General features: G+C 50.3%; 1 protein-coding gene across 2 annotated transcripts in view; it reads right to left on the bottom strand.

Annotated features, from left to right (window-relative positions):
• NOS3 (nitric oxide synthase 3) overlaps nt 1-5814 on the bottom strand; it is a gene marked incomplete at its 3' end in the record, with an annotated part of 45353 nt that extends 39539 nt beyond the window's left edge. For both annotated transcript variants that reach the window (XM_077493656.1, XM_077493657.1), the window contains 1 exon segment: nt 5648-5814. In XM_077493656.1, the coding sequence (XP_077349782.1) occupies nt 5648-5775 (128 nt within the window).
• Nucleotides 5815-17217: the final 11403 nt, after the last annotated feature.

The raw sequence follows: 17217 nt of genomic DNA, 5'->3' as shown, positions 1-17217 counted from the left end.
GCCCACAGTTTATTACGCACTCGCGCACACACAGACTTTTTCACAGTGTTGCTGGGACCTCTAGTCCCACAGAGGAAGATCTAATAAAGACTGAGTTTAGGCAGGCCTAAAGCCTACCCTTTGCCACACTTTACACTGTGTCCTGCTAGAGGCAATTACAAGTGGATTACCTTGCAAGAACAGTTTCAGCATTCCCTTCAAGTTAACCCTTACTGCTCCACTGTTGGATTACAAATTGTTACACAAACACTAATAGCTAGCAGAAGAAAGAAGATCAAAGACTGCATCTAGTATTGCAAGGCCTTGCACCTTTATTAAAGTAGGGGGAGCTCCCTTGTAGTTGTGTTGTGGCATATTTATCTATTGTCTGAACCTCCTGTACTGTCATGCTATGTTGATGTGACAGGGCAACTGCTGTAATTATTACTTTAAACATAACCATAGTAAAGATATGTTTTTGGTTACGGTAAGTACTTTGGTGTGGAGTGTTGTTCCTTTTCCAGCAGGTGGAGCCATTGGATGCCCAGGTAATAACAAAGGTATACCGTTATTATATTGTATATCGTGGGGTTATCCTTCACCATTAGCTCCACATCAACTTTGCACCACAGCTGTGTCAAGGGGACTGAGCCAAGTCAGTGGGGGGTTCACCAAGAGTACAGGGCCAATCAAATTCAGCGGGTCCTTCGGGGGTCAGTGCTGCACCATTTTACCAAAGAACACATGAAAAGTGAGGCGTCTACCCGAAAATACATAATAATTATATGTTGCAATCTAGCCGCTGCTTATAACATAAAATCAATAATAAAAATCACTTGAAATCTGAAAGTGATCGGCAGCTCTGAATAAACCGAATGCAAAAAAGAAAAGTATATGGGATGGAAAATCAGCGAATGAAAGTCACGTAAACAGTGCAAAAAAATTCCAGAATAGTGTAATCGATCCTCCAAAGAGCGTCACAATCACCCCTCCCCTCAGTATTGAACTCGCCAAACGTTTATCTATAAAGGGCAAAATTCTCAGAACACCGCTCTGCGCCCTGCACCCTCCGCTATCCGCTCTGCGCCCTGCACCCCCCGCTCTGCGCCCTGCACCCCCCGCTCTGCGCCCTGCACCCCCCGCTCTGCACCCTCCGCCCTCCGCTATCCGCTCTGCGCCCTGCACCCCCCGCTCTGCGCCCTGCACCCTCCGCCCTCCGCTATCCGCTCTGCACTCTCTGCACAATCCAGTGTCACACTCACATGAAGGAAAGACAAAGGAAAAGCTCCACTCATGTAATAACATCAAAACCGATCATCCATTTATTGTATAAAATCTTCAAATATTGCACTACAAAGTACAAATGTAAAAAAACGCATTGGAAAAGATCTCACATGTGAGTATTACACCGGATTGCCGAGAGCGTGCAGAGCAGAGGGGGGGGGGGGGGGAGCGGAGAGTGGAGGGTGCAAAGCAGAGGGGAGAGTGCAGAGCAGAGGGGGGCAGAGAGTGCAGAGAGCAGGGGGGAGAGAGCAGAGAGTGGAGGGTGCGGGGGGGGGGGGGGGGAGAGAGCAGAGAGTGGAGGGTGCGGGGGGGGGGGGGCGGAGAGTGCAGAGGAGGGGGGGGAGAGAGCAGAGAGTGCAGAGGAGGGGGGGAGAGAGTGGAGGGTGCAGGGGGGAGAGAGCAGAGAGTGGAGGGTGCAGGGGGGAGAGCAGAGGGTGGAGGGTGTAGGGGGGGGGAGCAGAGCGTGCAGGGGGAGCAGAGCGTGCAGGGGGGAGTGGAGAAAGGAGGGGAAGAGAGCAGAGAGTGGAGGGTGCAGGGGGGAGAGAGCGGAGGGTGCAAAGCAGAGAGTGCAGAGTGGAGGGGGGGGGGGAGAGCGGAGAGTGCAGAGAGTGGAGGGGGAGGAAGGAGTGGAGAGTGCAGGGGGGGGGAGTGTGGAGAGAGCAGAGAGTGGAGGGGGGGAAGGAGTGGAGAGTGGAGGGTGCAAAGCAGAGCAGGGAGAGCAGAGAGTGGAGGGGGGGGAGGAGTGGAGAGTGGAGGGTGCAAAGCAGAGCAGGGAGAGCAGAGAGTGGAGGGGGGGGAGGAGTGGAGAGTGCAGGGGGGGAGTGTGGAGAGAGCAGAGATTGGAGGGGGGGGGGAGGAGTGGAGAGTGGAGGGTGCAAAGCAGAGCGGGAAGAGCAGAGAGTGGACGGTGCAGGGGGGAGAGTGGAGAGTGCAGAGTGGAGGGGGGGGGGGGAAGGAGTGGAGAGTGGAGGGTGCAAAGCAGAGCGGGAAGAGCAGAGAGTGGACGGTGCAGGGGGGAGAGTGGAGAGTGCAGAGTGGAGGGGGGGGGAAGGAGTGGAGAGTGGAGGGTGCAAAGCAGAGCAGGAAGAGTAGAGAGTGGACGGTGCAGGGGGGAGAGTGGAGAGTGCAGAGTGGAGGGGGGGGAAGGAGTGGAGAGTGGAGGGTGCAAAGCAGAGCAGGAAGAGCAGAGAGTGGACGGTGCAGGGGGGAGAGTGGAGAGTGCAGAGTGGAGGGGGGGGGAAGGAGTGGAGAGTGGAGGGTGCAAAGCAGAGCGGGAAGAGCAGAGAGTGGACGGTGCAGGGGGGAGAGTGGAGAGCGCAGAGTGGAGGGGGGGGGGGGAAGGAGTGGAGAGTGGAGGGTGCAAAGCAGAGCAGGAAGAGCAGAGAGTGGACGGTGCAGGGGGGAGAGTGGAGAGCGCAGAGTGCAGGGCAGGGGGAGTTCAGAGTGGAGAGCGCAGGGCGCAGAGCGGTGTTCTGAGGATTTTGCCCTTTATGGGTAAACATTTGGCAAGTTCAATACTGAGGGGAGAGGTGATTGTGACGCTCTTCGGAGGATCGATTACACTATTCTGGAATATTTTTGCACTGTTTATGTGTCTTTCATTCCATATACTTTTCTTTTTTGCATTCGGTTTATTCAGAGCCGCCGATCACTTTCAGATTTCAATTGATTATTATTATTAATAATAATAATAATAATAATAATAATAATAATAGTTTTAAGCAGCAGATAGATTGCAACATATTTTATTTTTATTTTTTTTATGTATTTTCGGGTAGACGTCTCGCTCTTCATGTGTTCTTTGGTATAATGGTGAGTGATTGTTTTCCGTTTCTATGTAGGTTGTCACCTCACCCCTCTGCATCGATCACATAGGAATTACTCGGGATCTGAGGACAACTGAATGCCCCGGATCCCGAGTAATTCTTATGTGATCGGGTTTAGAGGGATGAGACTCTACATTAGATGGACAGACACACAGAGCGGCGCACCGGCTGACGGACAGACAGACAGACCTATGGAGCCCTGAGACCGACAGACATGGGAATATATAGCCAGACGGATGTAAAAATCAGAGTGACAAAAATACGCAGACAGACACTAAGGCCGCGTACACACGGGCGGATTGTCCGCCCAACTTAGTCCGCTGAACCGTGTTTCAGCGGACAATCCGCTCGTGTGTGGGCTTCAGCGGACTTTTTCAGCGGACAATCTGAAGAACAAAGTCTTACGGAATTTCCGTAATTTTGTCCGTCCAAACTTTGGTTTCAGCGGACAGTCTGCTCGTGTGTAGGCAAGTTGGACGGACTAAGTATGGCGCATGCTCAGAAAGGATTTACACGGCGAAAGGTTGCATTGCTGTGTATTGGACGTCGTTTTTCTAGTCCCGTCGTACGTGCCGTACACGTCATCACGCACGCTTTCAGCGGACTGTCTGCTCATCGTGTGTGGTCAAGTCCGTTCATTCAAAATTTGAACGGACTGTCTGTCTGATTGTCTGACGAACTTAGTTGGGCAGACAGTCCGCCCGTGTGTACGCTGCCTAAGGGGGAAGTTTACTAAAACAGGTGCACACAGAATCTGGGGCAGCTGTATGTAGCAACCAATCAGCTTCCAGGTTTTATGGTCAAAGCTTAAGCTGGCCCATACACCGTACAATTTTCTTATTCAATTTTCTTTAGATTTACCTTCAACTGTGTAGTATAAAGGGCCGGCCTGATTGCACACAAATTGAAAGTGTTTATATTTGACCTCATATTATATGATTTTGGTAAATCTATAGAAGAAAAAAAAAAAAAAAATTGTATAATGTATGGCCAGAATTACATTGAACAAGCTGATTGTCCCCGATTCTCCCCCCCGCCTAAATCTATTACTGGGAGGCAACTAAGACAGGCCATACACGATCGAATTCTGAACCAATTTTCTTTTCAAAATCTGAAATTTGTGCATTTTGTGATCTGATGGTGCCACTGAAATTCAACCAACCAATCAACCCTTCATTATCACCTCATAAAAGAATTTGTGTCCGGGAATCTTCTTTCCTTTCCGGGAATCTCCTTTCCTTTCCGGGAATCTCCTTTCCTTTCCGGGAATCTTCTTTCCTTTCTGGGAATCTCCTTTCCTTTCCGGGAATCTTCTTTCCTTTCCGGGAATCTCCTTTCCTTTCCGGGAATCTCCTTTCCTTTCCGGGAATCTCCTTTCCTTTCCGGGAATCTTCTTTCCTTTCCGGGAATCTCCTTTCCTTTCCGGGAATCTCCTTTCCTTTCCGGGAATCTCCTTTCCTTGCACTCATGCGCATTACTTTTTTACCAATTCTATTTCTCACACGATTCTCCCATCTTCGGTTAGAAAATCGTTTGTTTTTCAAAAGATTTCCCAACATGTCCGATCTCTCAAATTCGATAACCGCACGGAAAATCTGCCGTTGCCGCGTCCCACTAATGGTGCGAAATTCCAAACGAAAACTCTTTGAAAAGATTTTAGAAAATAACTTTTTTTCTCTCTCTGGAAATTTGTACCATGTATGGCCTACCTAAGATCCCGGCCATGGAGTCGGTTGTAGATTTATCAGGCGATCGAGACGCTTCATCCCTCAGTGACAGACAGCTTTGCAATCGACGGAGCACAGGACAAAGCCAACAGCAGTGCCAGGACAAGATTCTTTAGCACTCGGGGGGGGGGGGGGGGGGGGGAGTCAAAGTGCACCCCCCGCAGGCTGTGAACTCCCACAGCAGCTTAGGTTGCAGCTCCTGCCCCGTTTTGTGCCCCCTCCTGCTGAAGCGCCCAAGGCGGCCGCCTCTTCTGCCTACCCCTCGGCCCCGTCCTGGTGGCGGTTGCTCAAGACTGTGATTCAGTCCCCTTGGAGGAGATAAGGAGATCGGTGGTTTAGGTAACAACCTGCACCCCCCCCCCCACCCCTATCTTCTGTCCAATCACATTGCACAGAATAACACCCACAAGACGTTTTATATCTCCTGCTACAATAGGAAGGAAATTGTGAGAGGGAACCCCATTCTACTAATCCAAAAATCTTCCTCCAAACCAAAAACAACAACCAATCAGCTCTCGCCACTCATGTTGCTTTTTGTCAGAAGCTGGATGGGGGCGACGAGACTCCTTCATTCATTTAACTCATGCCACAGAGAATGCAGCGAGAGGAGTGAGACTCCAAGAGTATTACATTGGAGATCAAAGAAGCTGCCAAGAAATTTGTCAATATCCACACAAAAAAATAAAAATAAAAATCCCCACATTGGACAAATGAGCCCTTTAAATAAAACCTGGAGAATGTATACGAGGCGACGCACAGAGCCGTCACCGGGGGCAACCGAGCAGGTTGACTGCCATCCCGATTGGCTGGTAAAGGAACAGGTGCGCTCACCTGGGCTTCTCGGCGACGGTCAGCGGCTCCTCCAGCTCCTTCTCCTCCTCCGGGTCCCCCTCCTTGCGGCAGAAGCTTATGGAGAAGGGGGAGTGCAGGTCCTTGAGTCGGCTGGCGGAGCTCCCCATATCTCGGCGCCGAAGTCAGCACAAGTCTGCGACAGGAAACCGCTTTTCCTTTTCCCCCCCAAATAACAATACTAAAGGAGGAGTCCTTCCCAAAGCTGGGAGCCCCCCCCCCCCCCCCGTCAGCGTGCGTCCTGCCCTCCGAGGGGGTGGGGGGGGGGGGTACCTGGTGTAATGTCAGGGTTGTGCCATTTCCTCATCACAACTATTACAACACACTACCAGACAAACGTCCACTTTAACCCTTCGCAGGCCGGCCCAGGAGAGACCGACCAGTCCATCCAGTACAATACGAAATATTATTGTTATACTTTGTTACTTTTTGTTTTTGTTACCTTTTTAGATCAATGTTTGGAAATAGATTTTTTAAAGCTGAACTCCGGGCTCAGCAAATATCATCGACATATACAATAAAGGCGATTAATAAGGGTGTCACGCCATAATTGTGCACTTTCTATAGCAGGGGTGTGAAATGCAATTTCATTGCAGGCCACATCAGCAGTATGGTTGCCCTCACAGGGTATGTGGGGTGCACTACGTACAGTGTGCAGGGTTCAGGTGTGTGCTACATACAAAGTGCAGAATTCAGGGGTGCGCGACATACAGAGTGCAGAGTTTAGGGGTGCGCCACATACAAAGTGCAAGATTCGGGAGTGCTCTATGTACAGAGTGCAGAGTTCAGGGATGCGTTATGTACAGAGTAGAGATATCAGGGTGCTACATACAGTGTGCAGTGTTCAGGGGTGCCAAGTACAGATTTCAGGGGTGGGCTATGTGCAGAGTGCAGGATTCAGGGGTGGGCTATGTACAGAGTCCAGGATTCAGAGGTGCGTTACGTAGAGTGCAGGATTCAGGGGTGCGCTTTGTACAAAGTGCCGGGTTCAGAGATGTGCTATGTGTAGAGCTCAGGGGTGTGCCACATACAGAGCTCAGGGGTGCGCCACATACAGAGTGCAAGATTCGGGAGTGCACTATGTGCAGAGTTCAGGGGTGCGTTATGTACAGAGTAGAGATATCAGGGTGCTACATACAGAGTGCAGTGTTCAGTGGTGCCAAGTACAGATTTCAGGGGTGGGCTATGTGCATAGTGCAGGATTCAGGGGCGGGCTATGTACAGAGTCCAGGATTCAGAGGTGCGCTATGTAGAGTGCAGGATTCAGGGGTGCGCTATGTAGAGTGCAGGATTCAGGGGTGCGCTATGTAGAGTGCAGGATTCAGGGGTGCGCTATGTACAAAATGCTGGGTTCAGGGATGTGCTATGTGCAGAGTTCAGGGGTGCGCCACATACAGAGTGCAAGATTCGGGAGTGCGCTATGTACAGAGTGCATTATGTACAGAGTAGAGATATCAGGGTGCTACATACAGAGTGCAGTGTTCAGGGGTGCCAAGTACAGATTTCAGGGGTGGGCTATGTGCAGAGTGCAGGATTCAGGGGTGGGCTATGTACAGAGTTCAGGATTCAGGGGTGCGCTATGTACAAAGTGCCGGGTTCAGGGATGTGCTATGTGCAGAGTTCAGGGGTGCGCTACGTGCAGAGTTCAGGGGTGCGCTATGTGCAGAGTTCAGGGGTGTGCTACGTGCAGAGTGCAGAGTTCAGGGGTGCGCTATGTGCAGAGTGCAGAGTTCAGGGGTGCGCTACGTGCAGAGTGCAGAGTTCAGGGGTGCGCTAAGTGCAAAGTGAAGAGGTCAGGGGTGCGCTACGTGCAGAGTGCCGAGTTCAGGGGTGCGCTACGTGCAGAGTGCAGAGTTCTGGGGTGCGCTACCTGCAGAGTGCAGAGTTCTGGGGTGTGCTACGTGCAGAGTTCAGGGGTGCGCTACATACAGAGTGCATGGGTATGCTATGCACAGAGTACAGGATTCAGGGGTGCACTACAGAGTGTGGAGTTCAGGGGTGCTATGTACAGAGTGTAGAGTTCAGGGGTGCTATGTACAGAGTGTAGAGTTCAGGGGTGCTATGTACAGAGTGTAGAGTTCACGGGTGCACTAGAGTGTGGAGTTCAGGGGTGCACTACAGAGTGTGGAGTTCAGGGGTGCTATGTACAGAGTGTAGAGTTCAGGGGTGCTATGTACAGAGTGTAGAGTTCAGGGGTGCTATGTACAGAGTGTAGAGTTCAGGGGTGCGCTACGCACAGAGTTCAGGGGTGCACTACAGAGTGTGGAGTTCAGGGGTGCTATGTACAGAGTGTAGAGTTCAGGGGTGCTATGTACAGAGTGTAGAGTTCAGGGGTGCGCTACGCACAGAGTTCAGGGGTGCACTACGCACAGAGTTACAGGCAGCGGGCGCTCTATCATGGCTCTGGCTGGCACTGTCACCGTGTGTCACATGACATGGCTGCTGATTTTGTTGACTTATTGGTCAGAAGTGCCAGCACCCATGTCATGTGACACACGGTGTCAGTGCCAGCTAGAGCCATGATAGAGCGCCCGCTGCCTGTGAGTTATGATGCCATCCATTATACCAGAGAGACAAGAAGTGGAGGAAGATCACTCCGCCAGGGAAGGCAAGGGGGGGGATACGCAGACAGGCAGCTGACCGGGACTTGAGCCAAAGCAGAAGAACATGCGAGCGGGAGTGGAATGGGCATGTGCCCGACACTGAAGAAATAGTCCCTCCGCTCCGACCGGCACCTCATCATCATCAGAAAGGGGAACAGATAATGGAAAACAATACACCCCCCTAAGATAGTAGGAGCGGGGGTGTGCAATTCAGATGTTGTCCGGACCCCTGTTCAATTTGAATCTGGGGGACAAAACCGGGGACAGACGTGGTCTGCAGACAGTGTCCTCAGTTCGGAGACTGTCCACAAAAATCTGGACACACTAAACAGGACCCTTCTCAAAACCGGACCGGAGCCCCCCCAGACGCGTGAAGCCCGTTCGAGTCGCATGTTATCCAATTCGCATAGATGGGATCGCAGCCCAAGCCGGCCACACGGACAGAATTTCAATAAAAAATATATATATATTATTATTATAATGATAATAATGGTCGTTTTTGAAACTTTGTTGTATTTTCTAATGGCTGCTGGGATCCGCCCAACGGACGGGCGTGATGAGAAAACTCGCAGGTGAAGGATACATTTTTTTTTTATCTCATCAAATTAAATGGAAACGTTGAATCAAAGAATCGCATTCACTTCCATCATCTCGAAATCAAACGTTAAAAAATGGCGACATTGTCACGGGAAGAAGTAACGTTTTTTCATGTGACATTTCTATGGGTGAGGACGGGATTCTCGAAGGTTCTGATGAACAATCACATGAGGATCTTACAGTGGATGGCCAGATAAAGGTGCGCCTAGTAAAGGGGTGACGACTCCTCTGTAGAAGACGGCGATGGCTGAGGTGGGCACCATGAAATCGCAGCCCCCTGTCCGGGGAGGACATGGGGGGATGGAATGTATGCACAGTAATCCTTCCATAACGGTGACCCCGGGGTGCGGATCTTGTGTGGCCACCCCCCCCTCCCCCTCCAGTTCTTTGAATGAAGAATGGACCTACCTGCCTGGAGATTGGGGCTCGGGGGACACGGGGCCCACCATCTTCCCCTGCAGCGCTCCGTTCTGTATCTGGCTCTCCTCCCTCCACCTCTCTCAGGTGCATGAGGAGCCAGGTGTGGGCGGAGCCCCCAGAGGCAGCCACACCCTTTACACCGGTCTTCTCCCAATCACTAAACTCTCATAGAGGATTTAACATCTTCACGATTTGTAAATATGCAGCATAAATTAAAAGCTCCCTGGTGATCCTGCCATGGAGGTCCTTGATCAGACACTTCCTGTATAGGGTGACAACTCTACTGCCAACGTCTCCCAATTATTCTCCTTGTGTTGTCATGTTGGCTTCTGAGGGAACAGGGAACCTACAGGTGGACATGACGACACGCGTTACACAAACACGGTCCACTGTTGTCACCATCAGGAACCCCCCCCCCGAGAAATGCCATGCAACCGTCAACAGAGTGTATATAGACATGACGCGACTGTAAAGAGGATGCAGAAGATCAGCAGCACTTAGATGTAACAATGGAAACAAAAAAAGGTGACAGAAGAACGTTACTACAACAAGTTTATTACACAGAGGGAGGGGGGATTGGGGTATAATAGAAGGACAGAGGGGGGATTGGGGTATAATAGAAGGACAGAGGGGAGGATTGGGGTATAATAGAAGGACAGAGGGGAGGATTGGGGTATAATAGAAGGACAGAGGAGAGGATTGGGGTATAATAGAAGGACAGAGGGGGGATTGGGGTATAATAGAAGGACAGAGGGGGGATTGGGGTATAATAGAAGGACAGAGGGGAGGATTGGGGTATAATAGAAGGACAGAGGGGAGGATTGGGGTATAATAGAAGGACAGAGGAGAGGATTGGGGTATAATAGAAGGACAGAGGGGGGATTGGGGTATAATAGAAGGACAGAGGGGGGATTGGGGTATAATAGAAGGACAGAGGGGGGATTGGGGTATAATAGAAGAAGGACAGAGGGGGGATTGGGGTATAATAGAAGAAGGACAGAGGGGGGATTGGGGTATAATAGAAGAAGGACAGAGGGGGGATTGGGGTATAATAGAAGAAGGACAGAGGGGGGATTGGGGTATAATAGAAGAAGGACAGAGGGGGGATTGGGGTATAATAGAAGAAGGACAGAGGGAGGATTGGGGTATAATAGAAGGACAGAGGGAGGGATTGGGGTATAATAGAAGAAGGACAGAGGGAGGGATTGGGGTATAATAAAAGAAGGACAGAGGGAGGGATTGGGGTATAATAGAAGAAGGACAGAGGGGGGGATTGGGGTATAATAAAAGAAGGACAGAGGGGGGATTGGGGTATAATAGAAGAAGGACAGAGGGGGGATTGGGGTATAATAGAAGGACAGAGGGGGGATTGGGGTATAATAGAAGGAGGACAGAGGGGGGATTGGGGTATAATAGAAGAAGGACAGAGGGGGGATTGGGGTATAATAGAAGAAGGACAGAGGGGGGATTGGGGTATAATAGAAGAAGGACAGAGGGGGGATTGGGGTATAATAGAAGAAGGACAGAGGGGGGGATTGGGGTATAATAGAAGAAGGACAGAGGGGGGATTGGGGTATAATAGAAGAAGGACAGAGGGGGGATTGGGGTATAATAGAAGAAGGACAGAGGGGGGATTGGGGTATAATAGAAGAAGGACAGAGGGGGGATTGGGGTATAATAGAAGAAGGACAGAGGGGGGGTTGGGGTATAATAGAAGAAGGACAGAGGGGGGATTGGGGTATAATAGAAGAAGGACAGAGGGAGGATTGGGGTATAATAGAAGAAGGACAGAGGGGGGGGATTGGGCTATAATAGAAGAAGGACAGAGGGGGGGGATTGGGGTATAATAGAAGAAGGACAGAGGGGGGGTTGGGGTATAATAGAAGAAGGACAGAGGGGGGATTGGGGTATAATAGAAGAAGGACAGAGGGGGGATTGGGGTATAATAGAAGAAGGACAGAGGGGATGATTGGGGTATAATAGAAGAAGGACAGAGGGGGGGGATTGGGCTATAATAGAAGAAGGACAGAGGGGATGATTGGGGTATAATAGAAGAAGGACAGAGGGGGGATTGGGGTATAATAGAAGAAGGACAGAGGGGATGATTGGGGTATAATAGAAGAAGGACAGAGGGGGGATTGGGCTATAATAGAAGAAGGACAGAGGGAGGGATTGGGGTATAATAGAAGAAGGACAGAGGGGATGATTGGGCTATAATAGAAGAAGGACAGAGGGGGGATTGGGGTATAATAGAAGGACAGAGGGGGGATTGGGGTATAATAGAAGGACAGAGGCGGGATTGGGGTATAATAGAAGGACAGAGGGGGGGATTGGGGTATAATAGAAGGACAGAGGGGGGATTGGGGTATAATAGAAGGACAGAGGGGGGATTGGGGCATAATAGAAGAAGGACAGAGGGGGGATTGGGGTATAATAGAAGAAGGACAGAGGGGGGATTGGGGTATAATAGAAGAAGGACAGAGGGGGGATTGGGGTATAATAGAAGAAGGACAGAGGGAGGGATTGGGGTATAATAGAAGGACAGAGGGGGGATTGGGGCATAATAGAAGAAGGACAGAGGGGGGATTGGGGTATAATAGAAGAAGGACAGAGGGGGGATTGGGGTATAATAGAAGAAGGACAGAGGGGGGATTGGGGTATAATAGAAGAAGGACAGAGGGGATGATTGGGGTATAATAGAAGAAGGACAGAGGGGGGATTGGGGTATAATAGAAGAAGGACAGAGGGGATGATTGAGGTATAATAGAAGAAGGACAGAGGGGAGGATTGGGGTATAATAGAAGGACAGAGGGGAGGATTGGGGTATAATAGAAGGACAGAGGGGGGGGGGTTGGGGTATAATAGAAGGACAGAGGGAGGATTGGGGTATAATGGAAGGACAGAGGGGGGATTGGGGTATAATGGAAGGACAGAGGGGGGGATTGGGGTATAATAGAAGGACAGAGAGGGGGTTGGGATATAATAGAAGGACAGAAGGGGGGATTGGGGCGTTACGTAGAGTACAGGATTCAGGGGTGCGCTACGGGCAGAGTTCAGGGGTGCGCTACATACAAAGTGCATGGGTATGCTATGTACAGAGTGCAGGATTCAGGGGTGCTACATACAGAGTTTAGAGTTCAAGGGTGCTAGGTATAGAGTGCAGAGGTGCTACTTACAGAGTGCAGAGATCAGGGGTGCTACGTACAGAGTGCATGGGTATGCCAGAGTGCAGGATTCAGGGTGTGCTGTGCACAGAGTACAGAGTGCGGAGTTCAAGGGTGCTACATACAGAGTGCAGAGTTCAGGGGGTGCTAGGTACAGAGTTTAGGGGTGCTACAGAGTGTAGTATTCAGGGGTGCTATGAACAGAGTGCAGAGTTCAGGGGTGTGCTCCATGCAGAGTTACAGGCAGCGGGCGCTCTATCATGGCTCTGGCTGGCACTGTCACCGTGTGTCACATGACAGGCTGCTGGGTGCTGATTTTGTTGACTTATTGATCATAAGTGTCAGCACCCATGTCATGTGACACACGGTGTCAGTGCCAGCTAGAGCCATGATAGAGCGCCCGCTGCCTGCGAGTTATGATGCCATCCATTATACCAGAGAGACAAATTGCAATGTATTCACAGACACCCCCAAAGCACTTCTGTGCTGAAGCCTTGAAGGTTCGGGCAGCCCCACCATCACATCCGCTTCCCTTCTGCTCCTGAGCTCAGCTGCCTCTCTCTGCCACCCGCCTCACAGGTCTCACTCTCCGGGACCCCCGAATACTACTGGGGGGGGGGGGAGGAAGTGGAGGAAAATCACTCCGCCGGGGAAGGCAAGGGGGATACGCAGGCAGCTGACCGGGACTTGAGCCAAAGCAGAAGAACATGTGAGCGGGAGTGGAATGGGCATGTGCCCGACACTGAAGAAATAGTCCCTCCGCTCCGACCGCCACATCATCAGAAAACAATACACCCCCCTAAGATAGTAGGAGCGGGGGGGGGGGGGGTGCAATTCAGATGTTGCCTGGACCCCTGTGCGAAAAAACGCACAGGACCCTTCTCAAAACCGGACCGGAGCCACCCCAGATGTAGGAAGCCCGTTCGAGCCGCATGTTATCCAATTCGGCATAGATGTGATCGCAGCCCAAGCCGGCCACACGGACAGAATAATAAAAATATATAAAAATAAAAAAATAATATATAATAAATGGTCGTTTTTGAAACTTTGTTGGATTTTCTAATAGCTGCTGGGATCCGCCCAACAGAGGGGAATGATGAGAAAACTCGCAGGAGAATCAAATTAAATGGAAACTTTGAATCAAAGAATCGCATTCACTTCCATCATCTCAAAAATCAAACATTAAAATCGGCAACATTGTCACGGGAAGAAGTAACGTTTTTCCATGTGACATTTCTACAGCTGATGACGGGATTCTCGAAGGTTCTCATGAACAATCTTTGTGTGAACGATCACATGAGGATCTTACAGTGTATGGCCAGATAAAGGTGCGCCTAGTAAAGGGGTGACGACTTCTCAGGTGGGCAGCCCCCTGTCCAGGGATGAGTATGGGGGGGAGGGGGGGGGGTATTTAATGAGTGCTGAATAACAGGGACAACCATATTCCACCGCGGCGCTCCGTCAAGTACCTGGCCCTCCTCCCTCCACCTCTCTCAGGTGAATGAGGAGCCAGGTGTGGGCGGAGCCCCCAGAGGCAGCCACACCCTTTACACCGGTCTTCTCCCAATCACTAAACTCTCATAGAGGATTTAACATCTTCATGTCATCTTCACGATTTGTAAATATGCAGCATTCATTAAATACTCCCTGGTGATCCTGCCATGGAGGTCCTTGATCAGACACTTCCTGTATAGGGTGACAACTCTACTGCCAACTAGAGTTGCCACCTCATCCCTTTAAACCCGAACACATATGAAATACTCGGGTTCTGGGGCTGATTAAGGTGGTAATTAAACTCACTTGGTGCCTCATCTGCACTAAATTAGTCTCGGAACCCGAGTAATTCATAGGTGTTCAGGTATAAAGGGACAAGGTGGCAACTCTACTGCCAATGTCTCCCTATTATTTTCCTTGTGTTGTCATGCTGGCTTCTGAGGGAACCTACAGGTGGACATGACGACACGCGTTACACAGACACGGCCCACTGTTGTCACCATCAGGAAACCCCCCCCCCCCCCCGAGAAATGCCACGAGTGTATATAGACATGGCGTGACTGTAAAGAGGATGCAGAAGATCAGCAGCACTGAGATGTAACAATGGAAACAAAAAAAGGTGACAGAAGCATATTACTACAACAACGACAGAAGTTTATTACACAGAGGGATGGGGGGATTGGGGTATAATAGAAGGACAGAGGTGGGATTGGGGTATAATAGAAGGACAGAGGAGGGATTGGGGTATAAAATAAGGACAGAGGGGAGGATTGGGGTATAATAGAAGGACAGAGGGAGGATTGGGGTATAATAGAAGGACAGAGGGAGGATTGGGGTATAATAGAAGGACAGAGGGGGGATTGGGGTATAATAGAAGGACAGAGGTGGGATTGGGGTATAATAGAAGGACAGAGGAGGGATTGGGGTATAAAATAAGGACAGAGGGGAGGATTGGGGTATAATAGAAGGACAGAGGGAGGATTGGGGTATAATAGAAGGACAGAGGGAGGATTGGGGTATAATAGAAGGACAGAGGGAGGATTGGGGTATAATAGAAGGACAGAGGGGGGATTGGGGTATAATAGAAGGACAGAGGGGGGGATTGGGGTATAATAGAAGGACAGAGGGGGGATTGGGGTATAATAGAGGGACAGAGGGGAGGATTGGGGTATAATAGAAGGACAGAGGGGGATTGGGGTATAATAGAAGGACAGAGGTGGGATTGGGGTATAATAGAAGGACAGAGGAGGGATCGGGGTATAAAAGAAGGACAGAGGGGGGATTGGGGTATAATAGAAGGACAGAGGCGGGATTGGGGTATAATAGAAGGACAGAGGGGGGGATTGGGGTATAATAGAAGGACAGAGGGGGGATTGGGGTATAATAGAGGGACAGAGGGGAGGATTGGGGTATAATAGAAGGACAGAGGGGGGATTGGGGTATAATAGAGGGACAGAGGGGAGGATTGGGGTATAATAGAAGGACAGAGGGGGATTGGGGTATAATAGAAGGACAGAGGTGGGATTGGGGTATAATAGAAGGACAGAGGAGGGATCGGGGTATAAAAGAAGGACAGAGGGGGGATTGGGGTATAATAGAAGGACAGAGGGGGGAATGGGGTATAATAGAAGGACAGAGGGGGGATTGGGGTATAATAGAAGGACAGAGGCGGGATCGGGGTATAATAGAAGAACAGAGGGGGGGATTGGGGTATAATAGAAGGACAGAGGGGAGGATTGGGGTATAATAGAGGGACAGAGGGGAGGATTGGGGTATAATAGAAGGACAGAGGGGGATTGGGGTATAATAGAAGGACAGAGGGGGGGGATTGGGGTATAATAGAAGGACAGAGGGGGGGATTGGGGTATAATAGAAGGACAGAGGGGGGATTGGGGTATAATAGAAGGACAGAGGGGAGGATTGGGGTATAATAGAAGGACAGAGGGGGATTGGGGTATAATAGGACAGAGGGGAGGATTGGGGTATAATAGAAGGACAGAGGGGGGATTGGGGTATAATAGAAGGACAGAGGGGGGATTGGGGTATAATAGAAGGACAAAGGGGAGGATTGGGGTATAATAGAAGGACAGAGGGGAGGATTGGGGTATAATAGAAGGACAGAGGGGAGGATTGGGGTATAATAGAAGGACAGAGGGGGGATTGGGGTATAATAGAAGGACAGAGGGGGGATTGGGGTATAATAGAAGGACAGAGGGAGGATTGGGGTATAATAGAAGGACAGAGGGGGGATTGGGGTATAATAGAAGGACAGAGGGGAGGATTGAGGTATAATAGAAGGACAGAGGGGAGGATTGGGGTATAATAGAAGGACAGAGGGGGATTGGGGTATAATAGAAGGACAGAGGGGAAGATTGGGGTATAATAGAAGGACAGAGGGAGGATTGGGGTGTAATAGAAGGACAGAGGGAGGATTGAGGTATAATAGAAGGACAGAGGGGAGGATTGGGGTATAATAGAAGGACAGAGGGGAGGATTGGGGTATAATAGAAGGACAGAGGGGAGGATTGGGGTATAATAGAAGGACAGAGGGGGGATTGGGGTATAATAGAAGGACAGAGGGGGATTGGGGTATAATAGAAGGACAGAGGGAGGATTGAGGTATAATAGAAGGACAGAGGGGGGATGGGGGTATAATAGAAGGACAGAGGGGGGATTGGGGTATAATAGAAGGACAGAGGGGGGATTGGGGTATAATAGAAGGACAGAGGGAGGATTGGTGTATAATAGAAGGACAGAGGGGGGGATTGGGGTATAATAGAAGGACACAGGGGGGGATTGGAGTATAATAGAAGGACAGAGGGAGGATTGGGGTATAATAGAAGGACAGAGGGGGAGGATTGTGGTATAATAGAAGGACAGAGGGGGAGGATTGGGGTATAATAGAAGGACAGAGGGGGGATTGGGGTATAATAGAAGGACAGAGGGGGGATTGGGGTATAATAGAAGGACAGAGGGGAGGATTGGGGTATAATAGAAGGACAGAGGGGAGGATTGGGGTATAATAGAAGGACAGAGGGGGGATTGGAGTATAATAGATGGACAGAGGGGGGGATTGGGGTATAATAGAAGGACAGAGGGATGATTGGGGTATAACAGAAGGACAGAGGGGGGATTGGGGTAAAATAGAAGGACAGAGGGGGGATTGGAGTATAATAGAAGGACAGAGGGGAGGATTGGGGTATAATAGAAGGACAGAGGGGGGATTGGGGTATAATAGAAGGACAGAGGGGGGATTGGGGTATAATAGAAGGAC

Source organism: Lithobates pipiens, unplaced genomic scaffold (genome assembly GCF_037356315.1).
Source record: "Lithobates pipiens isolate NorthernLeopardFrog02 unplaced genomic scaffold, aLitPip1_a1.2 Scaffold_19, whole genome shotgun sequence".
NCBI lineage: Eukaryota > Metazoa > Chordata > Amphibia > Anura > Ranidae > Lithobates > Lithobates pipiens.
This window is presented reverse-complemented; position numbering and strand designations above follow the sequence as displayed.